This window comes from Molothrus aeneus, chromosome 10 (genome assembly GCF_037042795.1).
Source record: "Molothrus aeneus isolate 106 chromosome 10, BPBGC_Maene_1.0, whole genome shotgun sequence".
Classification (NCBI taxonomy): Eukaryota; Metazoa; Chordata; class Aves; order Passeriformes; family Icteridae; genus Molothrus; species Molothrus aeneus.
The window spans coordinates 22,359,894-22,386,921 of NC_089655.1; the positions used below are offsets into that span (position 1 = coordinate 22,359,894).

The 27,028-nt window shown below is 45.1% G+C and overlaps 1 protein-coding gene across 1 annotated transcript in view; it reads left to right on the forward strand.

The window, feature by feature from the left end:
- The first annotated feature begins 1,812 nt into the window (after positions 1–1,812).
- Positions 1,813–27,028, forward strand: part of GOLIM4 (golgi integral membrane protein 4) — a 29,280-nt gene continuing 4,064 nt past the window's right edge. Inside the window, exons 1-11 of the mRNA XM_066556423.1 lie at positions 1,813–2,075; positions 14,061–14,135; positions 15,354–15,403; positions 16,890–16,943; positions 17,437–17,587; positions 18,761–18,843; positions 21,894–22,061; positions 23,139–23,462; positions 24,669–24,895; positions 25,322–25,401; positions 25,983–26,095. Of these exons, the coding sequence (XP_066412520.1) occupies positions 1,889–2,075; positions 14,061–14,135; positions 15,354–15,403; positions 16,890–16,943; positions 17,437–17,587; positions 18,761–18,843; positions 21,894–22,061; positions 23,139–23,462; positions 24,669–24,895; positions 25,322–25,401; positions 25,983–26,095 (1,512 nt within the window). The 5' untranslated portion in view covers positions 1,813–1,888. The remainder of the gene's footprint in view (positions 2,076–14,060; positions 14,136–15,353; positions 15,404–16,889; positions 16,944–17,436; positions 17,588–18,760; positions 18,844–21,893; positions 22,062–23,138; positions 23,463–24,668; positions 24,896–25,321; positions 25,402–25,982; positions 26,096–27,028) is intronic.

Consider the following 27,028-nt stretch of genomic DNA (forward strand, 5'->3'; position numbering starts at 1 on the left):
CCATAAATCTTCCTAAAGACAAGGGGAAAAGGTTTTTTGCTTTGTTTTTTTTTTATTTTTTTAATCATCGTTGTTTCAAAGCAAGTACAGTTTCTTCTAACTCATAATTTCAAACACTTTGGTCCTCAAATGAAAGCAAGGGATTCCATTAAATGAGAATATATCAAACAGATATTTGAAATACATGTAGAAATCATATTAGCTTGTGGTACTGACTGCTATTAATTACTGGAATATGCAGAATATTTGAATAAGAATTTCTTGAGCTTCTTTGATGTTGTTTTTCTATCAAGGCCAGAATAATGCCTATGCAAAACACAGATTTATGAGTAAATATATTTAGGAAAAAAAAACCACTTTGGCATATTAATTTGATTTTTTTTTTGCTTATTTTTTCTAGTTTAGCTTGAGAGTTCTTGGGTTTTGTTCGTCCTGTAATAAAATACACTAGGAGAGGAAGCTGTATTTAGGCTAAGTCTGAATTTATGCTGATGAAGTAGGTGTGACACATTTTTTGGCACCACAGGGGGATTTGGGAGCACTGAATTAGGATGGCACATTTTTGGGAGCCTGACCTGAGATGCACCAGTGGCCTGGGCTGGGCTCTGGGGAAGAAAAGGCCAAGGACAGCAAAGGATGTGACAATCAACACCCAGAACAAAGTGCAGCCAACAAGCCACCAAAAAATAGATTAATGTGACGAGTAGGTTTAGATGGGATTTTGGGGAGGAATTCTTCCTTGTGAGGGTGGGAAGGGGCTGGGATGGAATTCCCAGAGAAGCTGGGAATCCCTGGCAGCGCCCAAGGCCGGGCTGGACAGGTTTGGAGCAGCCTGGCACAGTGGAAGGTGTCCCTGCCATGGCAGGGGTAGCACTGGGTGATCTTTAAGGTCCCTTCCAACCCAAGCCATCCTGCGACTCCATGAACACCTCAGGGGCTTGGCTACAAGAGCCTCTTTGGGGCTTTGCCTTCCCGGTGCCCCTGAGCCCCGGCCGGTCCCGGCGGTGCCACGGGGGTACGCGCTGAATATCACCACAGCTACCACAGCCCGGGTGCCACAACCCCTCTGTCACAGCCCGGGTGTCACAACCCCTCTGTCACAGCCCCGCTGCCACAGCCCGGGTGCCACAACCCCTCTGTCACATCCCGGGTGTCACCCTGTCTGTCACAGCCCCCGCTCATCACCGCATGAGCCCCGTTCCCGAGGCGGTCCCGCACCGGGAGATGCGGGGCTGAGGGGATGAGGGGATGCGGGGATAAAGGGCTGAGGGGGATGCGGGGCTCAGGGGGATGTGGGGTTGAGGGAATGCAGGGATGAGGAAATGCGGGGCTGAGGGGGCTGAGGGGATGCGGGGCTGCAGGGATGTGGGAATGCAGGGATGAGGGACTCGGGCTGAAGCCGGCGGCTGGAGGGGCGGGCGGGAAGCGCGGCCCGCTGCGGACGGACGCGGCGGGCACCCAATGCGCTCCGGAGGGAGGGCAGAGCCCCGCGGCCCGACCCAATGAGGCCGCGCCCGGAGCGGGACTTCCTTCGGGGATCCCGCGGCGGGGGAGCCACGGCCGAGCGGGGACACGTCAGTGCGGGGCCGGGACCTGCCTTTGTTCCCCGCAGCCCCCCATCCCGGCCGCAGGGACCGGCACACGGCCACAGGGACGCGGAGCATCCCCGGCATGAGCCCCGCCGCTGTCCGCACCGCAGAGACCGCCCCGGGCGCCGCGGCCGTGCCCAGGGGCTGAAACGCTGGGCCGGCCCCGCCTCCGCCGTCCCTCCTTCCCTTCCTCCTTCTCCTCCTCCTCCTCCTGCTCCTCCCGGGGCCTCCGATGCTGCCGCCTCCCGCCCGCTGCTGAGCCGTGACGGGCGGGGGGCCCTCGGGACCCCGCCGGGGATATGGGCAACGGGATGTGCTCCCGGAAACAGAAGCGGATTTTCCAGACGCTGCTGCTGCTGACCGTGGTGTTCGGGTTCCTCTACGGGGCGATGCTCTACTACGAGCTGCAGGGCCAGCTGAGGAAGGCTGAGGCCACGGCGCTCAAGTACCAGCAGCATCAGGAGTCGCTCTCGGCTCAGTTACAAGGTACTCCCTAGGCAGGAGCCTCTGCTGCCCTTCCCCAGGGCTTGCAGAACACCTTCTTCCTCCTCCTCCTCCTCCTCTGGCTGTCCTGCCTCTCTCAAAGTTTTGCTCCTTCTCCCCCTTCTCCTTCAGCCTGCGGGGTTGTAGTGTCTCCCTAGGTGAGGTGGTGTGGATTCCTGCAGAGCTCTCATGCCCTCTCTCCCCGCACATCCCGTAGTGACTCTTCTTTATTCCCAAAGGACTGCACATCACTTGGCGATTCCTGGCACAAAAGGGAAAGGCAGGCGAGCAGTGCAGGCTGTGTCCAGTCTGGGATTTTTGTGGGCTTGTCCCACAAAAACCCCCTTGTCTTGCAGGGTTTTATGTTGAGCATCCATCTGCAGCTCCTGGGCAGCATAAACCTTAAATAGCTCCAGGATGGAGGAGAGGAGTATTCTAATAAAGTGGTTTTAAAGGGTGATTTAAAAGTAAAGTTCAAGTAAGTTACTTGAGTAAGGCTGTTCTATTACTTTTGGAATAACTTTGAATTTCTTGGCCTAAAGGTGTCACATAAATACAGATCCTTGTGTATATTGGTTTAAGGATGCAGCAGATGTAGGTCCTGTGGTTGAAGATGAAAAGTTGTCCATGTCTGACATCTGCATGCCAAGAAATCAGAAGCAAAGCAGCAGGATGTACCTGAAACATCAATGGTCTGGGAAGTGAAAGACCTCAGCACCTCTCTTAATTGTCAAGGGCAAGGTTATCAGGTCAGCACAAAGCCCAGAGCCAACTTTCAAGTTTTCTTTCTCAAAATAGCATGAAAGAAGAATCAGAGGGATCTGCTGTAGCAGCACTAAACTTCAGGGTGATCCTCAGCCATCCTTTTCCCTGTGGGAGCATCCATCAAAGCATGTGTGGCAGCACACAGTTTGTGTGCAGAGAGCGCAGAGTTGGGTTTATGCTCTTAGATTCTTACAGTGATTGCTTCCTTCGACGTGTTCAGTCACCAGCTGACACCACCCTTGCTTAGTGTTTCAATTTCAGGCTATTTCCAGGTAATACCAGGGAGCTCTTTGCCAGAAAACCTTCATTTTAGTCACAGAAAAGGTGTAAAGGTTTGGCTGGGAAGGGGGTGTGTGGCAGATGGCTAAAGGGCTACTCTTGCTAGGCTGTGCATTTGCCAACAGAAGACACAGGAACATCTTGTTCTCAAGGTAAAATTTGATAAGTTGGCTTTTTCTGCTGCTCCAGCTTTGCCAAAGAGGAGTGTGCAACAGACTTTGTCCTGCCACAGAGGGGAGATTCTCTGGATCAGATATGTGAGGTCTGGACTGTTGATATGAACTTTCCATGCTTGAAACATGATTTAGAGTAGCCACCATCTATCCAAGTGAGTTCATGGGAGCAGCAGGCAATTGTGGGAGCTGCATTTTCTGTAATTCTCTTGCTTGTTTCAGTGTATCAATGGGAAATGTGAGCTATGGACCAGGATCTGGTAACATTAATAGATTTGATGATCCATGCAATAAACTCACATGGTTCTGGGATCCATGCCAGTTTATCAAGCCCATTAAGCAGGAGAATTTATCTATGCCAAGTATGGTAGCAGTAAACCTTGTTTGAAAAAAACAATTACAGGCAATTAAGTTACAGAATACAAGGGAAAATAAAATGTAACAATAAAAAATGGTTCTTTAAATTTTCCTGTGTTCTGGAAGTGGCTGTTAGAGCCTAAGAGAGGGTGAGAGCCCAGAGAAATACTAAATGCAGCAGCAGCCCCCGGCTGCCTAATTTCCCACTAAAGTAAAGGGAAGTTCTATTCCTGAGGGCTCCAGAGGATCTGGGAAATAAACTTTTCTTCCTTGTCTTTCTGAAATGGCCTCCCCTGCACAATCACCTGGGTTTTTGCAGCAGGAGTTTGTTACTGAGGAGAACACAGAGGATTCAGAGCCTGTGCCCAGCTCACCTGGAGAGACATAGCCTCACTGGTGATATCCAAACCCCTTCCTGAACCTGTCCTGTTTAACTCTTTGTTATGGAGCAACAGGAGGGAAGAGACTTGGAAACAACATAAAATGCTGACAGCAACTCCAGTTTGCAGGTGCAGTATCTGACTGCACTTTGAACTTTTGATTTTAAACAACCTAGATTTTAAATCAACAATGTTCCTGTTGCCAAATTAAAAAAAAACCAAACAAACAATAAAACAAACAGAAAAACCCCTCTACGTGCATCTGAGCTACATCTCTTGGCTGTCCAGAGATTATTCTTTGAGTTTATTGCTTTATGAGAACAATAAAATTAAAGTACTGCATTGGTAAAGTAATGCAGCTTATCTTTTCCATGCAGCATAACCAGTTTCCCTATAGATCCTGGACTAGAGATAACTTTGGGGCCTGAAATATGATGGAAGCACCCTGAAATATTTTAAAGAGAAACCAGTTAAAGGGCAAAGTTAAAGGAAGGGATGGTGCTGCAGCCAGAGGTGTTCACAGCTCTCCTGGGTGATTGGATGAGACTTTCAAACTGAGCAGAAAAGGATTCCTTGGACTTCTGTTTCCTGAACAACCATTTCATCAGGAGGTTTTTATAGGTTTAAATGTGAACTACAAAAACAAAAAGGCAACCTCTAAAAGTGGTGTTTTTGAGAATGCTGGGGCTGTGTCGTGGCAGGCTGGCTGTGCCCCCGGAAGTCTGGCTGGAGTGAATCTCTTGGAGGGCAGTGAAGTATCACCTGTTGTCTGACTCTCTCTAGGGTTTTGTTGTGACTGCTGGAGCCTACAAAGGCAGTTCCTTTCCTGATTGCACACAGAGGAGCTTGGGAGCTGCCCTGTCAGGGCTTGTGAGTGAAACTTGAGTCCATTTGTGAAATGCCTGAGGTTCGTGGACACTCCTGAGTTTATGGACGCAGGGGCAGTTTAGGACCTGAATGCCTTTGGTCTGCCCAAAATTTGAATCAAGATCCTCAGCTGTAGCTCAGAGTGCAGCTCCCTTCACTTCCTGCTGTCCCCTCTACTGTTTCTCATGTTTTTATGGGTTTTTTCAAAAATGTAGGTAATAACAACCTTCTTTATGGTACTTGCCAGTTCTTTATGCCTAAATGAGCTGTTCTTTCTGTTTTTTCATGAAAAGCCAGCTGTCTTAGATTTTTATCTTTTTCATTGCCTTGTTTTGCTCAAACACAGCAACACCTGAAGGAGGTTCAGTCTCCTGGGAATATGTGGGAAAATACCAAGGCAGAATGCACAGATCACTGGGAAATGGGGCAGGAGGAGTCTCAGAACCATTTAACACACACACCTGATCTGAAGAGAGCTGCACATGGCTGTGGGTTTGGGGGCTTTTGCTCTCCTGGTGTTCACAGCTTCAGCCACTCTGCTGAGAAGTGTTTGTGCCCCTTGGAGTGAGCCCAGGGTACCAAGGGAAGGGTGGCAGACCTGGGAAACACAATAACTGGGTTAGAGAGGCTGGGATCCTAAACTCATCCCCTTTAGAGGATCCCATTGCAGAAGATTGTGTAGAAGAATATAAAACTTCAGTATTTTTCTCTAACAAAGTTCTGCTGAGCATGGAGAATATAGGGCTGCTTTTGTAGTCCACAAAGGGAGTACCAGGAGCAAAATTCAGAGATGACACAAAATTTTTTGACTGCTGAGAAAACCTGAAGTCATTGTTATCTATTAAGTCTTTCATAGAGAAGCTGATCTTCCCAGTGAGCTGATTATTTTAAAGTCTCATTCTGTGAGCACGATATACATTTGAAACATGGAGATAATCTTACTTAGTACTTCTTAAAGTGATAAAAGCAAAACCTGATGCTTTTTGCTTCCTTTAAAACTGTGTCAGTCTAAGTCTTGAGCTATTGGCCATACAGGAACAGGCTTCAGTTGCTAGAACAGAACCACGCTGAGAGCTGCAGGTGAGCCTGATGGTACCTGTGATTACTGCAGGATTGAAAGTATCTACAGACATCTTTTTAGCCTTGCAGCTTCTGTCTTCTCATCCTCTGGGTGTTAAGTAACCCCTTGTGTACTATTTTAATCTGTTTAATCTGTTTTAATCCCTAATCCTAATAACAGCCTACAGTTAGTGCCTCTTACTGTATTTTTTTCTGCTCTTCCTGTCAGTCTGATGGCTTTGTGCAGTCTCTGTGCAGCCTGACACTGTCCTGTGATCCTGGCAGCCAGCCCAGCAGGGACTCTGGGCTTTGGAGCTTTCCCTGCTGTGGCCAAGGTGTGGATTTCCTCAAAGGTTTCTGATGCAGTGCTAGAAGGCAATGGCTGTAAAGCAAATGTGGCTTGCTCGGTGCCTGGTGTGCCAGTTGTCCTAAGAGAAGGCTCCCTGAGGGGGTGACCTGCTGGGGGCTGGCAGATCTGTGGTAGCTTCATGAGTGTGGAATTGCACAATGCACTGCACTCCTAGATCACAGTTCTGTGTCACCTTAGTGGTTAATATTTATCATATCTGCGTGCAGGCTGCACAGATGCCAAAGCTGCTCTGACATCACGCAGTTCTGGGTGTACTTCACTGTTACATCCCTTTTTTACAGTGCCTTAAACTTGTACCTCGAGTTGGCAGGGCGGGGAACAACCAGCACTACTTTTAATGGCTTATTTTTCACATGCATCAGACAAGCAGAGCTGCAGCTGCTACAGCTCCTGTGTGTTTGGTTGCTCTTCCTAATCACAGAATCCTGAATTCCTGTCATTCCTGTGACTTTCAGGCTGCACATAACACTGCAGCACTTTGATAGCATTTTCTTGCTGCCTGAGAGATCCCTGGTAGCAGTGTAAGAGGAGAGGCTGGTTCTGTGTGTACTTCCCCTGAAATGGCAACTGCAGCATCCCAAATTCTGCTACCTGGCTTCGTGAAAGGGAAAGCTTTGGTTTGTAACCTCCTCTGAGCGCCTGGCTGTATTTTTTTTACCTACATTCACATTTTTTTTAACCTCCATTCACATTTTCAATTGATATTTCATATTCTAAATACTTAAAAAAGCATCAAATACTTGAAATTGTGCAGAATTTTAGTAAAGAAAGAAGTATATGGTGCAATGTATATTTATATATATATATATGTATTTGCATGTACATATAAGTATGTATAAACTAGATAGAGATGTGTCTGTTTTGCAGCTCACCCTCAAGATTTTGGGTTATCTGGAATTATCCAGCTCTAACTCATAACCCAAGTACAGAAAAGGTGCTGGAGCTCTGCTCAGATGAGTGAACTCAGGGAAGTGTGTTTCCATGTCCATAGCAGAATTTCCATGTCCAGCAGCTGAATTCTGACTTGAAAGCTAAATTGAGCACGTGCCCATATTTATGTGTAATCCGTGCCCAAGCGCTCTTTCCTTGAGAACACACCAGCTCCAGGATAAATCCTGGATAACCAGAGCTAGCATTCCCTCTGCACCCCAGCTGGAGCCTGGCTGAGAATCACAGGGCAGCCTGCAGGAGTTTTGAGCAGGATGAGCTAGTGGGGTGGGTTTGTTCCCTGGGCTTTGGTGCTCCCCCTTCCCACTTTGACACAAGACCTGCATCACACAACGTGATGCAAAATATCAAATATTTGTTGCTGCTGGTGGTTTAAGCCTCCTAAAGCTTGTCAGTGGTGGAGCTGAGTGGACACTTCAGGAGGAAGGCAGGATGTGTTGATGGTGGTGAGTTTGCATTCTGGCTTCTTGGACACTCACATTCCTGCCTGACTGAATTGCTGAGCCTTAAAAATGATGTTGCAAGCACATTCATTGTCTCATGGGCTGGCTGTTTGCTTGTCAGCCTGTGAGTTTGGGTGGGGCAACTTATGAGTAAGGTTTCCACCCTCTCAGGGATGTGAGTGCCCATTATAGCATCTCTGTTGTGCTGCTGAGGATATTGCCAGCAATTTGTGGCTGACAGAGTTCACTTTGCTCCTTTTGGAATGGGATCCTTGCAGGGAAAAAGTCATTTCATCTGCCCTGCTGAAAGTCAGGTGCTGCTTTGAGGTTTGATGGTAATGAAAGCTAATAAATCAGAATACTGGAAAAAAAATGAGCTTTACAGAACAAGTAATTAAAGCTGAATCCTTTGTTGGGTGATTTTTCCTGGGATTTTCAGGATTCAGGGGTGTGAATTTCTAGTCATGTCAGAGCCTGAGGTGAGTACTTGAGGAATTCAACCTGTCTGGATGCTGTCCTTGTTTAAGGAAGGGTCTTGTGAGCTGGATGCACTTCTGATCTTTTTGTGGTCATGTAGCCCAACCCAAACCTCCTGAGATTTTCTGCTTTGTATTTTTAATTAATCAATAAAAGAAACTGCAATTGTTCCACCTTGTCCTCTGCATTTTCCCCTTCCCTAAAGTACCTGAAATTAGCTGCTATCTTATTTTCCTGAGGTGGCTCAGATCCCAGAGTTTGGCATCATTTCCAGGGCTTAATTACAGACATGATGAGAGAAGGATGGTCTGCCTGAGCTCCCAGAGGGCAGAGTAAGGAGCCTGCTCCAATCCACACCACCACACTCAACTAAGCCATTTTCAGTCAAAAAATGAATCACTAACTCAAACTCTTGATTTCTGGGGGCAGTTTGTGCATCTATAGGTTGGGCTTTTTTCTCCAAGCTGTGTTTTTTACACTAGTCCCTGAATATAGATATTTATGTACATCCTGACACCATGTAGGTAACAACCACTAAACCTTCATAAAAGTGAAAAAAGTGTAAAAGACTTTTTGAGAGAAAGAACAGGCCCTTGTTTCCTGGAGCTGAGGGTTGAGCAGACCCAGAGATTCAGAGGTGATGTGAGAAGAAAACTGTTGCCTCTGCAGCTTTTATCAATGTTTATGTGTTTTTCTGCTAATTTTAGTCTAAAATCACTACACAGGTTTAGTTTGAACTATTTGCATTTATCATCACTCCAAAAATATCCAAATCCTTTATCATCTACTGGTGTATAGAAAAATCAGCAATGCTGATCCCACCTGTGCTACCAAGGGTTGGGAGAAACCTTTTGTGGAATGCACTGGAAATCATTTCTGGAAACATGATCTCCTTCCTGATAAAAGTCAGGTCTGAAGCCTATCTGGGAGGGATTAAATATTTAATCACATTTAATACCCCTTCTCCAACTTATTTTTAGCAGCAGCTATTACAGCTTACTCTTTAAACATGAGAAATCCTTCCTTCTGTCCCAACTTACCTTACATCTGTTGTTTCCTAGAGGTGTTATTGACTTCTAAGAAAGGCAGTGGGTGAGGCAGGCTGCAGTAAAAGGATTCTATTAAATTTAGATGTTTGCTCCAGTTTAAAAATTAATTTTCCTGTCATCCTTACAATCGAATAGAGGACCACAATGATCTCTTAGAAGTACAAGTGTGTTTTTCTGGGGTGCATTAATGTGCCAAATTCTCCAGCATTTCCCATTTTTCAGAACTGCAGGGAAGGCAAAATGAGAATTGCTTACTGGAACTTTTTAGCTGGAACTTCTTCCTGGAATACTGAGTAAGTCAGAGGAACAGGTTTATTTTAATTGATAGCTCATTTTTGGTGCAGGATCTCTGAAAGCACATGTTCTGCTTTCTCTTAAAAAATCCCCTGAATGTAAAGATCCAGATATTAAATGCAAACTTTTCCAATTATTACTACTCTGAATAAAATAAATGCTTAAGGAATTCAGTCAAAGCAGGGGTCATTTTTAAAAGCACAACTACCAATGCATGGTGTGGTTTACCAGGTTTGACATGACTGGCTGTAATTAGACAAAACCATTACTTGATCATGTGAGTAAATTGGAAAGTGTAGGAGTTTGTTTGGAAGTCAAGGTAATTCTCATGGTCCACACAGTGCCAGCTGTGGTTTGCAGAGAGCAAAATGAGAGCAGCCCATCCCTGCCTGGATGTTCCACAGTGAAGCCTCACACACAATCAGTTTCACCTTAGCTTGGTCTCTTTTTCTGTCCTTTTTTGTGGAAATTCAAACCAGAAAACTTCAAGGACATAAATTATTAAATTTATGTATTATGTTGTTTATATATTGCATTGTTTATATATTATGTTTATATAACATATTGTTAAATATATTGTAAATATTGTGGCTCGGAGCAGCCTGGTCTAGTGGAAGTGAAGGTGTCCCTGCCCATGGCAGGGAGGTGGGACAAGCTGAGCTTCAAGGTTCCTTCCAAGCCAAACCATTCCATGATAAATAAATGGGTTTTTGTATTGTTGTTTTCCTGCTCTGTACTTAAAACAGAGATTTCCTAGTCTTTATTGTGGAAATACTTCTGTTTTTCCCAAGATATTTGCAGTGTCACTGGAATATCCATTTATTGCTAAACCCTCCTTTGAGTCTGTGAAAGAGATGGAGCTCAGACTGTGATACTGAGGCCAGCATGGCTTGTACTGTGGTGAGGAATCCTGCTGCTGCAGTTTGATAAGCTGTTCCTGATAAGATTATCAGTAGTGAAATCACTGGATCTTCTTTGAAAGCAGATTCACTGATTGAAATACAGGGCTGGAAGCTTGGGGAGCAGGTCTTGTTATATTATTAATATCTCCTACCACCATTAAATGAGTCAGATTTGTCGTGAAATGTCATCTGAGGTCAAAATTGTAATTATTGTCATTGGATTAGAAAATTTATCCTCCACCCCATATTGAAGGGATTCCTCTTTGACTCGTGGAAATGCTTTACTCTCAGCAGAAAGGCTTTTTCCACGAGTTCACATTTTAAATGGTTCTATTTGCAGGGAATTCACTATTTTTATAGCAAATTTGTGCTCTGCAGACCTTCACAGTGTCACCAGAGAGGTGCCAGGGTGTTTACCCCATGCTGCTGGCTCAGTTCAACTCTGCCACGGTGTGAGGGAAAACAACACTGAGTGTTGCCAAGACTACTGAAATCTGCTGGTTTTAAGTGAAAGATACTACTGTAAGCTCAGAGAAAGATTTCAGAATTGTGTAACGAGCACTCATGTTGAAATTAGGTAAACTTCTTGTATCATGTATATTTAAATCCCAGGGTAATCTTAATTTTCCAGGGAGCTGTGGCATTTTAGACTCTGGATAATCCTGACAGACCAAATGATTGAAGTAACACGGTCACAAAATTGCTGATAATGTCAACAAAGAAATTCTTTCTTTTAAATGTACAAGAATGGCTTGTTTTGCTTAATAACAGCCTTACTGCTTAGAGGGGTAGAGCAAAGATAAGAGAAGGAACGTTGACTGTTAAATAATCTCAATTTCATCACCTCCCTGACTCCTGTGTTGTAATTAACGCTCAGCACTGGTGGAAGTGGCGCAATCTGGGAACGTGCAGGGCATTCCACACCTCCCTTCTCCCTCACTTCCTTTTCTTTATGGGGAAAACCTTGAGGACTTGGTTTTATTGGGGTGTTCTCCAGGAGTTTCAGTGTTTCCTTGTCGAAGGTGAGAGGTCTTTTATTGATCTGTGAGGTTAACACTTGAGTTTCTGGGCTCTGTGAGTTTGTGGGTCTTTGTTCATTTGTGTAGGTTACATTCTGTAGGTAATTTCAAGAATTAAGCTGACACCTGCAGTAATTCCAGCTTTGGAATACTGCCTATTAGCCATTAAATGACAACATTTCCCCCCCCCCCCCTTTTTTACCATTCTATTAAATATAATGTAGAAATAAAGTTCAATTATTTGTGCAAAGATCAGTGCAAGATTAAAAGCTTACCCTAGGAAAAATGATTTGTGCATCCCAGCAGTGGGATTTTGTCAGACTCCTTATATAGGTTCCACCCCCTACTGGGGTGGACTTTTCTATAAAACCCATTTTTCAGTGTATTTATTTCTTTCAGATTCTTGCTCAGACATCTTATATCCAGGCTGGCAGTGAAGAAGGAGAGATTCCTTCTGTATTAACAGGCCCCTTAGAAAAAAACTAGGAAATCTCTGTTTTAAGTTAAATTTCCTAACTGGTGGAAATAATTCAAATTTATAGGAGGTTAACTCCAGTATGTATGTAAAAATCTGACCTGCAGCCTACTCCCCAAAGGAGCAAGTGAGGAAACATGGGAGCTGTGCTTTGTTAGTAATTATTTTTGCTCAACACCTTCAGTGCATTGCACTTGATGGACTTTTATCAGAGGGGAACGTGCTGGGCCAATCAGTAACTGAACTCAGAGGGCAGAGGTGAGGGAGGAGGTTTTTCCTTGCCCTTTTTAGTCACCTGAGGGGCAGTTTTAGGACTTCTCCAGCTTTGACCCAGTGTTTCAAGGATTGCTACTCAGCAGGTAGAGGAGAGGCCGCGCTGCCTGTGCTCAGACCCCGCAGGTGCAGGGTGAAGCCCAGAGCTCAGCAGGGATGCTCTGAGCTCTGAGGGGTCCCTAAACCCCAAATCCTGCCTTCTGTGCCCCTTTCTGCTGCCCCTGTGGTGGCTTTGCTGTGCAGGGCTCCCCCCCACAGACACCCTTGGTAAAGCAGCAGCAGGAGCTGGGGAAGGTGCACTTGCAGATGGAGAAGTGGAATGGAAAATGTTCCCTCCAAATCCATTTGTGGTTTCGTGTGTCGGCCAAAATCCCTGTTCCACCCTGATTGCATGGGAGGGGAAGCCCATTATGGATTTTCATTGCTCTCCTGAGCTGCTCTGCTGCCACTGTTCCTTTTGCACAATAATTCAGCATTCACCACCTTCAGGGCTGAAATAAAACCATCACTGTAGTGCTGTGCAGTGCTTTTTTGCTTTTTTTTTCCCCCCTTCTCCAAGCCTCCTGGTGACTTTTTGAATATTCATTCCTGCTTGTTCCCTTCCAGAGGGTGTTGATACATTGGCTCATCTTGACTGATGCCCTTGACTTTAGAAGATAAATAGCAAAGTGGAGATAGGTGCCAGGGATTGATTAGCAATCCAGCTTCAGAGCTAAAACATAAACACTTACAGATAAGGCTGCTGAGTGCACCTTGGTGGAATTAAGAACATGTTTTAAGGTGCAAGAGGAATTTTCTGTAGCTGCCAAGATACAAATCTTTATTTGATGCTTCTTATTGAAGCCTTGCATTCATCAATGGCTTATTCTCAGAAAATGAGTTTCCTGGTTTTGATGGAGAAATCACTCATTGTTTTATTACAAATTAATAACTCATTAAAAGAATACAAACCGTAATTTGGGCAGTGAAAGATACTTGTGTTAAACTGAATTTAAACACGTATAATTGTAATTTCCAGGTGTTTTAATTGATATCTTTGCTGCAAACTTGGCTGTTTCAGATAATGAGAGGTGAGGAAAGGGTAAATAGGGACTGAATTGCCACATCCCAACTCCATGTCCAAAGCACAGCCTGAATGAAATCCTGCTTTACTGGCAGCCAGAGGACATTGGATGTCCTAAACACACCTGGCCACCACAAACAAAGTCATGAATGTAAACCCCATTTTGGGATGGTGTCTGCAAAGCAAGCATGGACAGCTTGGACAGTCCTTGGGAGTCATTTTTGCAGGGAGGCAGTGCAGAGGAATACTGTATTCCCGATTTTTGAAGAATTCAGGGTGGCTCCGAGGTTCCCCACGGCTCAGCTTAGGCAGCAGTGCCCTGCTGCACCTCCAGGAGCTGTCCTGTCCCTGGGCATCTCCCTTCCCTCCGTGGGACACTTTGTGTGCTGCCAGGAATTCCTCTGGCAGCAGAGCTGCCCTGTCTGATTTCCTTGTCTCTGTGCAAACAAGGCAGGGGAGGATGGAAACATGGAAAATGTCCCTGCATTCCTGAGAAGCAAAGAGCCTTTGGTAGCTCCAGCACAGCTGGCTGCCTCCACAAACAAATCCCTCACCTGGTTATCACATTCTGTGTTAGCCGTGCAAATAACCCAGGATTTGGGATCGATAAAGGGAGCAAAAAGGGAAAAAGGTACTGTCACAAGGGTTACAAACAGCCCTTTATCCCATGACCTCATTCCACTTGTATTTTCCTGGTGCATTCTGTGCCAACACTCCCTGGGTGTGTTGGGGTGGATGGTGAGGTTTGTGTATGTTACTGTTGAAATGAATTGTGAACGAAATTTCTCTTTTCAGTTGTGTATGAGCACCGGTCAAGATTAGAAAAGTCACTGCAGAAGGAAAGGCTGGAACATAAGAAAGCAAAGGAAGGTAAAAATGTACTTTCCACTTTGACATTTAACTTGATTATAGTAGAAAGCAATTTCAAATGGTTTTTCTTCAATTTAAAATCAGTTGGGTAATATATAAGCAATATATTAGGATCCACTTGGCAGAGCTGTGCTGCTCTTTGTAGTAGTTCTTTTTTTATTTAATCTTTTTTAATCAGATCTTTTTAAAAGCAATCATCTCTTTAATACTATTTACAGCTGACTGCAATATGAAGTAATAAACACAGAGAATATGTTTGCATCCATGTACATAAAACCCCCAACATGTATGTGGGGTATGGGCATGTGTAAATCCTGTCCTGGTATGCCAAAAATTCAAAACTTGTACCAAAACCTTGGGATCTTTTCCTGCATTCCATCAACTGGGAACTAAACTTGGAATCAGTACTTTTACACGTGCTTTAGAGTGAGCACATGCTTATACACCTTTTCCTGATTAAAACTAAATTCTAGGTGTGGGTGAGGCAAACACAAATTGCATTTCTTACACCTCTGTGTGCCCTCTGTGGAAGTTCAGTAGGATTCAATCCTCTAAGTTTCCTCAGGCTATAAATTCATTGCTATTTTCAGGGCAGAGCCTCTGTACTTCCTAAAACTGAGGACTCAGCTGCTGAATTAAAAGTATGACTTTAGCAGAGCTGGCAAGGAGTGAGAAATGATTCTCACCGTGCAGGTCTCGGTGGGTTTCTGGTGCCATCTAGTGTGGAATGGTCCGGCTGCTACCCGAGGGGGAGGCACCTCTTCAAACCCTGGAAACAGACAGAGGTCAAGAAATAAATGAGGAAATGTTTTATTATTTCCAAGAGTACACAGTTTATAAATGCCCTTTTCCTTTTGAATGATGCTCTTGGTCCTCTGCTGAGAGAGTTCATGTGTCAGATTCAATTACCTGTCTGTAGGTTTGAGCCTGAGCTCTGCATCTCTCACTATGGTATGAAAATTTTAAGTGAAACTATTTTATGAAACTTTCTAAAGTTTGTGCATTTTAAGAATTTGCTCATTTTGTCAAATTCTCCATAGGTTGTTTTTCTTTTTCTTTTTCTTTTTTTTTTTTTTTTAAGATCCTTTGAAAATTGTTTCTGCATGAATATTCAGCTCTTGAAGAGAATTTATGTACTCAACAGTCGAGTTATTCAAGCCCAGATTCTCATCTTCCTGGCTTTTTTTTTTCATCATTACTTTCCCTTTTATGTTGCAGATTTTCTTGTTTATAAACTAGAAGCACAGGAAACACTAAATAAAGGAAGGGTAAGTCATCATGCCTAGTACAAGTTTTTAATAGCTGATGCTATTTGAGTTGCAAGGAAAAGGAAATACTTTGCAATTATGACTGTTCAAAGGAAGAGATCTTGCAAAATACTAATTGAAAGAGCTCTCACTTATCCCAGTTCTACTCTGCATTCATAAGCGCTCTCCAATTCCTAATTATTTGAGCTATAGTGGGAGATACTAATACCTCTCCAGAAAATTAATTTAGAAAATAATCCCCTGTTTATATTATGGTAGTTCAAATGTAATGTTGTTTTATTTAAGGGGAAAGGGGAATAAGAAGGTGTTAGAAATCTTTTTGTAGCTTAGCCCCCAGGGAAAATAACAGTGACAGCTTTCTAACACATGGGCTTTGAACTGGAAAGCATAAAGACATCAAGAAACTTTGTTTTATATACCAAGTGCCAGAAGGAAAGCTCTGTCTGGCAGAGGACCCAGAAACCTGTAAAGAACTCTTTATAAAGCAAGTAAATTAGGATTTTATGGCTATTTCATGTTGAAACTGGGGAGCAGTTTGGGAGCTGAGGAACAGGAGTTAAAATAGGTTGTTCTGCAGTAGGTGCAGAGTGTGGCAGCTTGCTCTGCTCCAAAGCCAGGGGAGGGATGGATTTGTGTCCTGGGGAGCTCCAAAACCAAGGGGGAGATGGATTTGTGTCCTGGGGAGCTCCAAAACCAAGGGGGAGATGGATTTGTGTCCTGGGGAGCTCCAAAACCAAGGGGGGAGATGGATTTGTGTCCTGGGGAGCTCCAAACCAGGGGAGGGATGGATTTGTGTCCTGGGGAGCTCCAAACCAGGGAGGAGATGGATTTGTGTCCTGGGGAGCTCCAAAACCAAGGGGGAGATGGATTTGTGTCCTGGGGAGCTCCAAAACCAAGGGGGGAGATGGATTTGTGTCCTGGGGAGCTCCAAACCAGGGGAGGGATGGATTTGTGTCCTGGGGAGCTCCAAACCAGGGGAGGGATGGATTTGTGTCCTGGGGAGCTCCAAACCAGGGGAGGGATGGATTTGTGTGCTGGGGAGCTCCAAAACCAAGGGGGAGATGGATTTGTGTCCTGGGGAGCTCCAAACCAGGGAGGAGATGGATTTGTGTCCTGGGGAGCTCCAAAACCAAGGGGGAGATGGATTTGTGTCCTGGGGAGCTCCAAACCAGGGGAGGGATGGATTTGTGTCCTGGGGAGCTCCAAACCAGGGGAGGGATGGATTTGTGTCCTGGGGAGCTCCAAACCAGGGGAGGGATGGATTTGTGTCCTGGGGAGCTCCAAACCAGGGGAGGGATGGATTTGTGTCCTGGGGAGCTCCAAACCAGGGGAGGGATGGATTTGTGTCCTGGGGAGCTCCAAAACCAAGGGGGGAGATGGATTTGTGTCCTGGGGAGCTGCATCCTTTGGCTGGTGACTCCCAAAGCTGTGTGTACAGAGCTCAGGGAGTGCCAGGGGGTTTCACAGGAATGCTTTTGTTTTCCAGCAAGACTCCAACAGCAGGTACAGTGCCCTGAGCGTGCAGCACCAGATGCTGAAGGTGGGTGACTGGGGCAGCAGAGCACCTGAGGTTATGCTGGGGGGACACAGCCTGCTGGCTTCTGGCATCACTGCAGAGTGCCAGGGTGTGGACAGCCTTCCTCTGACTATTAAAATCTGGTTTCCTGCAGTTTTTCCTAGTCAGGCTTTCCAGTGGGTAATTTAATCTTATCAGATGCAATTACTGGTAGGGAAGGCTGACTTATCAGCTCTCTTGTAGTTTGGCACTTGGGGATTTTCTGAGCCACATTCAGCAGCTCCCAGGGGGACAGTGCAGCTCTGGGGTGAGGTGACACAGCTCTGGAAGAGGAGCCTGCTCATCACAGAGATCATTTTGTGTTTGGAAGGAGCTGCAATGTGCATGCTTTGAATAATAACCTTCCTGTTATGAATGCCTCCTATTCATCTGCACTTACTGAACAAATTGCCAAAGACAATATTAGCCAGATCTGCAGATACAGAGCTGTTCCAGTGTCCCAACTTGGTATTTGCAGAGTCAACACGAAGAGCTGAAGAAACAGCACGCTGACCTTGAGGAAGATCACCGAAAACAGGGAGAGGAGTTTAGCAGGACATTCAGTGATCACAAGGAGAGATACCTAAAGCTGCAGCAGGAAAAGGAGCAGGAGATCTCCAAGCTGAAGGGTAAATTTACCTGTGTCTGCCTGCCCACGTTAAATTGGGTGTTTGGCTTTGTGTGGTGTGAGAGAGACATTTTCTCTGTTCTCACTCACAGGTCGTTTGTGCGTCTTTTGCCTCCTGAAAAGTTCCATTTTATTGATGATTTTCTGAGGCCTCTCTCTGAAATCTGTTCGTATCTGCTCTGTGTTTCTGTCTGGGTCACAGAAATAGCAAAAAAACCCAGCACTTAAAAGCCTGTCCAGTGTCAGAGGTTGTTGAGTCAGTCTTTAATTTTTAATTCTAAGACTGGTATAAACCTGGGAAAAAAGGTTTGCCTCTTCTTGTTTGTAACTGAAAGGCAATCTAAGAATATTTGCCACTGCTGGCAGAGATGTAATTGTGCCTCTTTCTGAAGTGACTTTATTTACATTTTACACCTCCTTTTTCCCTGTATGTGCCATCTCCTCTGGAGCACGTTGCACCTGTGCACTTGGGTGATGAATTCAGTTTTTACTCTTGGTGTCCAGTTTCCTATTGGAGATTCTGGGCAGTTTTCAGGCCTCTTCCATCCTCATTACCCAGCTCCATGGAGCAAAAGGATGGGGCTGTGTCCATCAGATCCTTCTCTGCCACCTGTCCCTAACACAGGGGTTGGTTCTGGAGCTGTTTGCAGCTTTGTCTGCACTGCAGGCAGAAGTTGTTTGTTGGCTCCACATCAACATCGTGTAAAAAGTGGGAATAGAAGCCTTTGTCCCTGATCCCAGAAGCTTTTGGAGCCATCTGGGCATCCCTTCCAAAGGAATAGCTGGGTCCTGTGACAGAAAGCTCTCACTCACCAGGTGTGATGTGGGGAAAGAGGGGAGGGTGCCTTCCTCTTTGCCTTTCCAGGATTCAGATTTCCAGAGGGAATTTTGCCATCTGCAGCACCCAGCAGGAGCAGTGATGCAGAATTCCAGGTGCAGGCTGGGTGCACTGATAGAAAATTTCACGAAATGTTATGATTTTCTGCTTGAAAATGGAAAGGTTTTAATAGGGCTGGGAAAAACAAACCATACAGTTATTCTGCCTAATTTTTACTACAGCACTCGTGTGGGATTTTATGTAGATTGTGTTGTAATCTTGATTTTAATGCTTAGCCTGGTGTTACAAATCCAGCCAGGTTTAAACTCTGTATTTCTTCTCATTTCTTTTCCACAGAATCCCTGTATAACTTACGGGAGGAGAACAGGCAGCTGAGAAAAGCTCACCAAGACATTCACACCCAGCTGCAGGATGTCAAGGTAGGCCTTGCTCTGAGAAGCACTTTAAAAATCATGAGGGAAAAATTTTCCCAAGTTTTCCCAAGCCTGGAACAGGCTGTGCTGTTGTAGTTTCTGTTTTGTAGGAAAAAGCAGAGGAATAGGCTGGACTGGATTTGTCTTTGGCCACCTGCACTTTAGGCATATGCCCATAAAAAAAATAAAAAGTGTTTCGTATAGAAATCAGGATTTGGTTTTACAAGATAAAAATCGGGTTTTGGCAAAACTCTATGCCAAAACTAATGTTTTCCATCTGGTTTTTTTTTTAAATGTTCATCAACATCTACCCCTACTTTTAATTTTATTTTAGTTACGCACATCCTGGCCTCCAAATTGCCTTCCCTGGTGTGCTTGCTTCCTCTGCCTGTTTAATATGCATTCCATGTGATAAATTCCAGCTAAGGATTTTCTTTTCAAAATAAATTGAATTATCTTCCTCGTTCAAACCCCCCCTAACTGATCTTTAGAATGAGCTTTATGTGAAACGTGTGATGTTCTTCTTTTTGTGTAGCAACAGCATAAGAACTTACTGTCCCAGCACAACGAGCTTGTGGTGACATTGGAAGACCACAAGAGTGCACTAGCTGCTGCTCAGGTCAGAAGGAAAGCAGCTCCTGCTGGCTCTCAGCTTCCCAAATCTGTCTCCAAACCTCTCCTGGCTGCAGGGTGCTGCATGTGCCTCTGGCATGGGGACCCAGGAGTGCATGGCACAGAGGGGCTGCTCCCCAGAGGGCTCATGGGACAGGGCAGGGCCAGCCCAGCAGTGCATGTGGTCCTGGCAAAAGAGTCTCTGCTTCCCTGGGAGCTGTCAGTGCCTTTCTGTCTCTGTCCTCTCTGATGGAACTGCTCTGAGCAGCCTGCACTCTGACCTTCACATTTATCTCTGAGCCCTGGCTGCTGGTGTCACATCTCTTCTTGTGTCTGCCTGGGGAGGTTGTGAGGTTTTCATGGATTTCCAGAGTGGGCTGGAAAAAGCTCATCCAGTGCCACCCCTGCCATGGTGACACCTTCCACCATCCCAGAGTGCCCCAAGCCCCAGTGTCCATCCTGGCCTTGGGCGCTTCAGGGATCCAGGGGCAACCCCAGCTGCTCTGGGCAGTGCACATCAGTGCAGCAGCAGCAGAACATAGATGGAGATGTGTGTGCAGGTATGAAAACTCCAGGTGCAGCTTGGATTAGTTTCTAGAAGAGCCAGCAGCATCAATTTCCTTAAATGTCATTTTCAAGTGAACTATCCATGGAGCACAAACTGTTGCAGGCTCAGTCAGCTGTGCCAGTACAAGCTGTGGAGGCCACAGGGAATCTGGAAGTGGGAGTGATGTTGGAGCAGAGGAAGACTTTTGGTGAAAGATCACAGGGAAAGGCAATTAGGCAGTGTGAAGTTATTTTTATTCCTGACTGATTTCCTTCATTTAGGCGTTTTCACAGTCCACAGAATTGTTAGCAGCATTAGAAGCGTGGAATTTTTTTTCCCCAGTTCTGCTTGTTGTGCCTGTCAATATGTGTAAAAACAGGGAAAGATCAGGAAGGTCCCTCATAGACTGAATATCTGAAGAATCATAAGCTGCAGTGCTAACCCACACTGACAGCTAATTCTGAGCTCTTCTCCCACTGGCCACAGCTAATTCTGAGCTCTTCTCCCACTGGCCACATTTGCTGTGTGGTGTGTGCTGATAACATCTGAAATCCCACAAGGCCACGTGGAGGGGCTGCTTTGAGGTTCATCAAGCCCAAAGGGAAGCTCTCCACTCTCCTGGCTTTGATTCAGTTCTTTAATTAAAAAGCCTGTGTCACACAAAGCCTCTCTGTCTGCAGCCAGGCTGTGACATTTGTCCTGTGGGGACCCTCCAGGGGAGGGCCTTGCACATGCTTTGAGAACAGAGGGGATTTCACACTTTTGTGTGGTTTCTCCTGCAAACCAGCTGCAGAAAGTCCCCAAGGGATTCTTTCCCAGCTCCATTAATGATCCCTCTATTTCTGGGTGTATTCTAGACATTGAAGACCAGTAGTCAATACTGCACTAACCTGAATCTTTAAAGTGTTTTGGTCTTAGTGCTTTTTGCCAGCCAGGCAGATTAATTATACATTTTAATAAACCCTGTTTTCTGCCAGTATCAGCACCTTTTAAGCTGTGGCATTGACTCAGAATATTCAGTTTAGTGACTCTGCTGTGCACTCTGCTTTCCCTTTAGGCCATTCTGTTTTAGGTATCCATAGGCCTGTGGAGGTTCTCAAACACACCCACACGTCCCATGGAGCAGCAGGGGAACTCTCTGGTGTGGCACCTGTTGTGTGTGCAGCTGGTCAGCTTTTATACACCCTGCCCACCCCAAAAAATCCTCTTCAAGTGGAAATCTTCTTACTGCAGAACCAGGGATTGGGGTACCAACCTTGCTGGATTTTCATTTAAGCTTCCTGGTCCTGTCCAAAGTTAAACAGCAAATAAAATTCCAACATTTTACTGTTGCATTTCAGGAAGCCTGTAGAAATTTACATTTTCCTTCTATTTCTTTTCTTTTTTTCCCTTCTGCTTTTCCCTTGCTCTTCACCACTGTGATTTTCTTTGCCTCAGTTCTGTATGTTGGCTGTTGTCTTGTCTAACACCTGTCTAAATGTTGAGCACTTGGCATTTTCATGACATGTAGATGTACTTTAAAACTTCTGTTTCTGAAAGAGCTGCACTTCTTTCCACCAGCAAAGGAGAAGTTGTGGTGCTTTTGACTTCCTTCACTTTAGTCTGCCAGGAAAGCTTCATCATCCCCTTCTGACACTTCTCCTGCTTGGCATGAATAAAACAACTCCTCTTCTTTGTCCCACAGAGATGTTTTTAATACCCTTTGGTATGCATGTGCACTTTGAAAAGATCCTGATGGATCAGTGTCATCTAATGTTTGGAGGAAAAAATATATTTTAAAAGCTCCCGTCCCTGGAATATCAAGCTTTCTACCACATGCCCTACCAGCAACTTCAAGGTGACTACATTTGATTAAGGAATTAATTTGGACACACTCTAATTAACATGTTGGCTTTAGACTCAGGTGGAGGAGTACAAACAGCTGAAGGACACACTCAAAAAAATCCCAAGTTTCCAAGATGCGGAGAAGGAGGAAGGAGGGAAGGAGCAGCAGCCCGAGGTGCGGGGCCCGTCCCCCCAGAGCCGCCCCCCGGAGCCCCCCGCAGCCGGGGCTGAGCAGCAGCAGGTGAGGGGCTCCAGAGAGCCCAGCAGGGCTTCTGACCCAGCACAAGGTGCTCAGTGTCCCTCAGGAGAGTGTGTTTGACTGTGCACCCCTGTCACTGCTGGAGGGAGGCGGGGAGGAGCAGTTTAATTGTTGAGCGCTAAGGAAATCCATTCGTGATGGTCTTTGCTCACGTGACTGGTCTCCAGTTTGAAGTGTATTTACACCAGCTGTTTTAAGAAGTTGCTCAAAACTTGCATTTTTTCAATAAGGAATCTAATATTTTAGTTATCTCAAGTGTTACAGAAAGCTTTTAGAAGTTCTGAGTAATTTTTTTATTTTAAAAGGTTCCAATGGCACATTGAAGTCAGTGTATTTAAAATTGGTACACCAAGGCTCAAGCAGAAAACGTGTAATCTAGAAGTAAATGCAGAAGTAAAGGAAGAAGTTAAGAAAAACCAGTTCTGATTTTGTTTTACAAGTCAAAATTTAAATTTTTTAAATAAGAATTCTAAAATTTTAGCTGTCTCAAGTGTTACAGAAAGCTTTTAGAAGTTTTGAATAAATTTTTATTTTATAAGGTTTCAGTGGCACATTGGTGAATTTAAAATTGGCACACCAAGGTTCAAGCAGAAAACGTGCAATATAGAAGTAAATGTTGAAGTAAATGTAGAAGTTAAGAAAAAACAGTTGTGATTTTGTTTTACAAGAATTTCTACATGAAATAAAAATCTTGGAATCATTTAGTTTGGAAAAGAGCTTTAAGAGTCCAGCCGTGAACCCAGTTCTGCCAAAGCCAGCAGTAAACTGTGTCTCTAAAACACAAAGCTGGCTTTGTAGAATTGTAAGAGTTTTTCATTTTTCAACTAAAATGAGGCTTAACTTACTCTGTGGTGGAACTGTGCAACACCTTGTGTAGCTGTACAGCCACAAACCAGGTAATGACCCCATCTGGCAGGAGGAGCTCGTTCCAAAGCAGGCATTTGGCCCTCCTGACAACAGCTCTGGGCTGGCATAAAGGATCCAAGCCTGTCCTTGGCTCTCTTGAAACTGAAATCCATAAATGTGTTGTACACACATAATCCTGTGTCTGTTTTGCAGAATGAGAAGCCAAGGGAGGCAGAAGAAATAAAGAGCCAGGAGCAGGACAGGGCTGAGCCTTTCCACGTGCAGGGAGGGGCTCCCGAGAATGCCAAGGAGCTGAACATCCAGGAGCAGCAGGAGGCTGGAGAGGATGAGGAGCAACGGGCAGAGCAGATGGAAGAGGAACGCAAAAAGGAGCTTGAGGAGGAAGAAATGGAGCAGGCAGGGCAGCCTGAGCACCTGGAGGAGGAGCAGGACCAAGCCCCAGAAGAGCACGAATGGAAAAAGCAGGAGCAAAAGGAGGAGGAAACCAACATGTTGGGTGATCACCTGCACTCAGAGGTGGGGAGCTCTTTTCTAATTGATTAAATCTGCTGTTTAAATGGAGGCTTCTCTTTTCACTGCTGGCCTTGTATTGCAGTCACCTATTTCTAGGAAAAAATAAAGTTTTTATAGAGAGTTTGGGATTCAGAGCACTCGCTGGTTTTTAGATAAAATTACTGTCATGTTTATAGAAAATTTGGGATTCAAAGCACTTGGATGCAATAGGATTCAGGCTCAACTTGAGCACACTTGTACTGCAGTGCTGGCCAGACCTTAATGAACATTAATTCTGCTGATCAAAAGCAGCAGATGGAAAATAAAAAAGAAAAAAAAAAAAGAGCAGCAGACTGAATCCTGTCTCCCACTTTAAACCTGAGGCCCATGGTAGCTGATGGAGAACTCAGCAAGTGAGAGGGAGGCTGGGATGGAGAACTGCTCTGCTTTGGTAACTTGATGCATCTCAGCAAATTGCAGAGTGTTTCCTTGTCAGAGGTACCTGCCTTCTGCAAACACACTGCCAGCTCAGTGCTCACTGTTGTTTGACAGGGAATTTTAACTGCCAGACAAACATGACTAAAATAGCCAGGGGAAGTCAGTGTGCAGCTCTAAATAAAACCAGCAAATAAAACCTGGATTTGCATCCTAGATTGGATCTGCAGTGGAAAATGCATTTCACTGGTCTCACTGTAGGCTTTGTAAACACTTTCTCTCCTGGCAGATTAATTGTGTCACTCTGCTGTAATGAGGAGCTGGTGCTGAAGAGGTGCAGAGGGTCACAACAGCAGCAGTGGGTTAAGCTGTGAAGCTGGAGTTAGTCTCAGTTATTGCTGAGTATAAAAAGATGTGCAGTGTCTCACTTAAGGCTAAAAGCAGCTCCCCTTGAGATTACCCCTTAAATCAATGGAAACTTTTGCTGTCTTATCAGTCAGCAAAACCTCCTTTTACTGTGTAATATGTTGGGAGGTTTTATTATTATTTACAGGAAAAGCATGGCTCTCCTTAGCCCACAATCTCCTCTTTCTTCCCTGCATACTCCACAAACACTCCAACACTTCCAGTCTGTGTTCCAAGAAATGTTTTAACTTCAAGGAGGGACACAAAAACTTAAAAATAACTTTGCTGTCCTTGCATGGAGCTTGTTTTTCCCTCTGGACAGCTTTCTCCTTGCTTGTTTCTGATCACTGAGAGGATGATGAATGTGTGACTAACACGTTTCTGTGGCAGGTAACACCAACAAAGAGGCAGAAAGCCGCTTACGAGCAGCAGCTGGAGCAGCAGCACCTTGGAGCCCAGAGAGCAGAGGAGGCCAAGCAGCTGAGGCAGCAGCAGGAGTCCCTGCAGCAGCAGAGGCTGAGGGGGCAGCTCCTGAGGCAGCAGCAGCTCCAGGAGAGAGAGCTCCAGCTGCAGAGACAGGCAGAGCAAGGGGAGAAACTCTTCAAAAACCGCCTCAGGTGCAACTCTCCCTCTTGAGCTTGTTGTGCTCCGGGTTTGTGTTGTCAGCTTTGTTCTGGGCCCTTGTTCCTGAGGGCAGATTTCCAGGGGGTTCTCTTGGCTCATTCCTTGAAGAGCTGGAGCTTTGTTCCCTAAAATTCAGAGTCCTGACTTTGCTCTTTGCCTGACCCATATCCTTCAGGACTGCAGGCTCCACATACAGAGACACACAACACAAAGTCAGGGTGGCAGCACAAGAAAGTCTCTGTTCTATCAAGCATTTTTCAGGAAAGGTGATGTGAGAAAATATCAGATAATAGAGCATGAAACTGGGGCCTGCTCTGGCAGCTGCTGAGAGAGGCAGAGCTGCAGGTGGGGGGTTTGTTTATTAAAGCAGAAAACACACTTTTGAAACTGAAATGATGCTTGGCTTTTCATGTTCTCAGCCAACAGGCTCATTATGATAACATGGACCAGGACATTGTACAAGGGGAGGAAGAGCAAGGTATTCAGGAAGAGGAAGGAGGTAAGAGAGAATTTGTGTCCCTGCCATGCTCACAGGCTCCCTGTGTACTGCCTTGCATGGGAGACTTTAATATTCATTTCATATCCAGATTGGATTCAAGTGAAACATAAACTTGCAATTTAAAACCAGAAGCTCAAATAACCATGGCTGAACTGATTGAGTGAAATAGAGGAATTACTAAAGATGATATCCACATTCCTGAAAGGAAAAGTGTCCTTTTGACTGAGCTGTTATTGCCAGGCTCTGTGGATTTGGTTATGCTCCTGGCTCTGCCTGTGGGTTTGTTTGAGCTCTTTAAATTACAGAATCATGGAATTGTTTGGCTTGGAAGGCTCTCATTCCACACCCCTGCCATGGACAGGGACGCCTTCCACTAGCCCAGGCTGTTAATGCCCCATCCAGCCTGGCCTGATCCTTTAATTTCTGTTTCCTATAAGGAGTAAACCAATTTTGTGAGCATTATCTGTTTATGTAGAGGTTTTCCACTGCTAAAAACACATGTGGAGCCTTGTCTGTAGGAGACACCTAAAAGGATAACTAAAAACTGCTGTAAAACAATAATCACCTAAAAAATTCCTCAGCTTATGAACACGACAACCAGCACCAGGATGAAGGTGAAGATGATGATCAGAATAATGCAAATGAACAGCAAGAAGCAGAACATCAGGCTGAAAATCAGCAGGCTGATGAATCAGTAAGTATGAATTAAGATGCTGAGGGCTGCAGTGTTACTGAAGTGAGAACCCACAGGTCTCGTCTGACATAATTGCACCTTATAGAAATGAGATAAGCAGAGGTCTGCTAGGAAGACAGGCTTGACAGTTGAAAACAGCATCTAAAATCTATTTAAAGGTGTCCTTACTCATTTGGGAAGAAATAAAAGGAAACAGCTCCCTTGTGGGAAGCAAGGTGTTTATTTCCACATTCCTTTGATCTGTGCTTTCAGTGGAATAAAGGATTTGGTCTTTGCTGGGACTTGAACAGGTACATTTGGCTTCAAAAAATACCAGCAGTGCCCAGGCAAAATGAGAGGGGATGGGATTTTTCATGCTGTCATTAATTAAAGGCCAGCTCAAGAGGCTCTGTATCCAGCTGGAGTCAGTACAGAGGTGTGAGGTCCTGAAAGAGGATGTAGGTCAGCACTGAACTGAGCCCTGATACCAACTGCACAGAGATCTGGGGCAGGAGAATCACCCTGGGCCTTCCCCCAAGCTCCAGCTTACCTGGAGCTGTCAACATCAAGTGCACCTTCCTTACTCCCCTCCCATTCAGCAAATTTAAGTACAGTGAATATTTCTAAGGGATCTTTAACTTGTTTTCTGTAAAGATAAAAAAACTGCTTTTATTGAATGATAAGCAGAAAATGCTCCTTTTCTGCCTGGCAAAGGTGAAAAGTGTTTTGTTTTCTTGTAGACATAGCCAAGGTCAACAGAGCAGGACAGGCTGATAGTGAATGATGCCATCAGCTCTGTGGAGCTGTGAGCACTCAGCTCTTATCTTTGTTCCCATGGCCTTATCAGGCACTGTCAGCTGGTCAGTAAACATGGGCTGTGCAGCAGCTCTGGGACAGGAGTGCTCAGATTCTGTGGGTTTCAGCAGCCTGCACCTCTGTCCCTGCTCGTGCTGA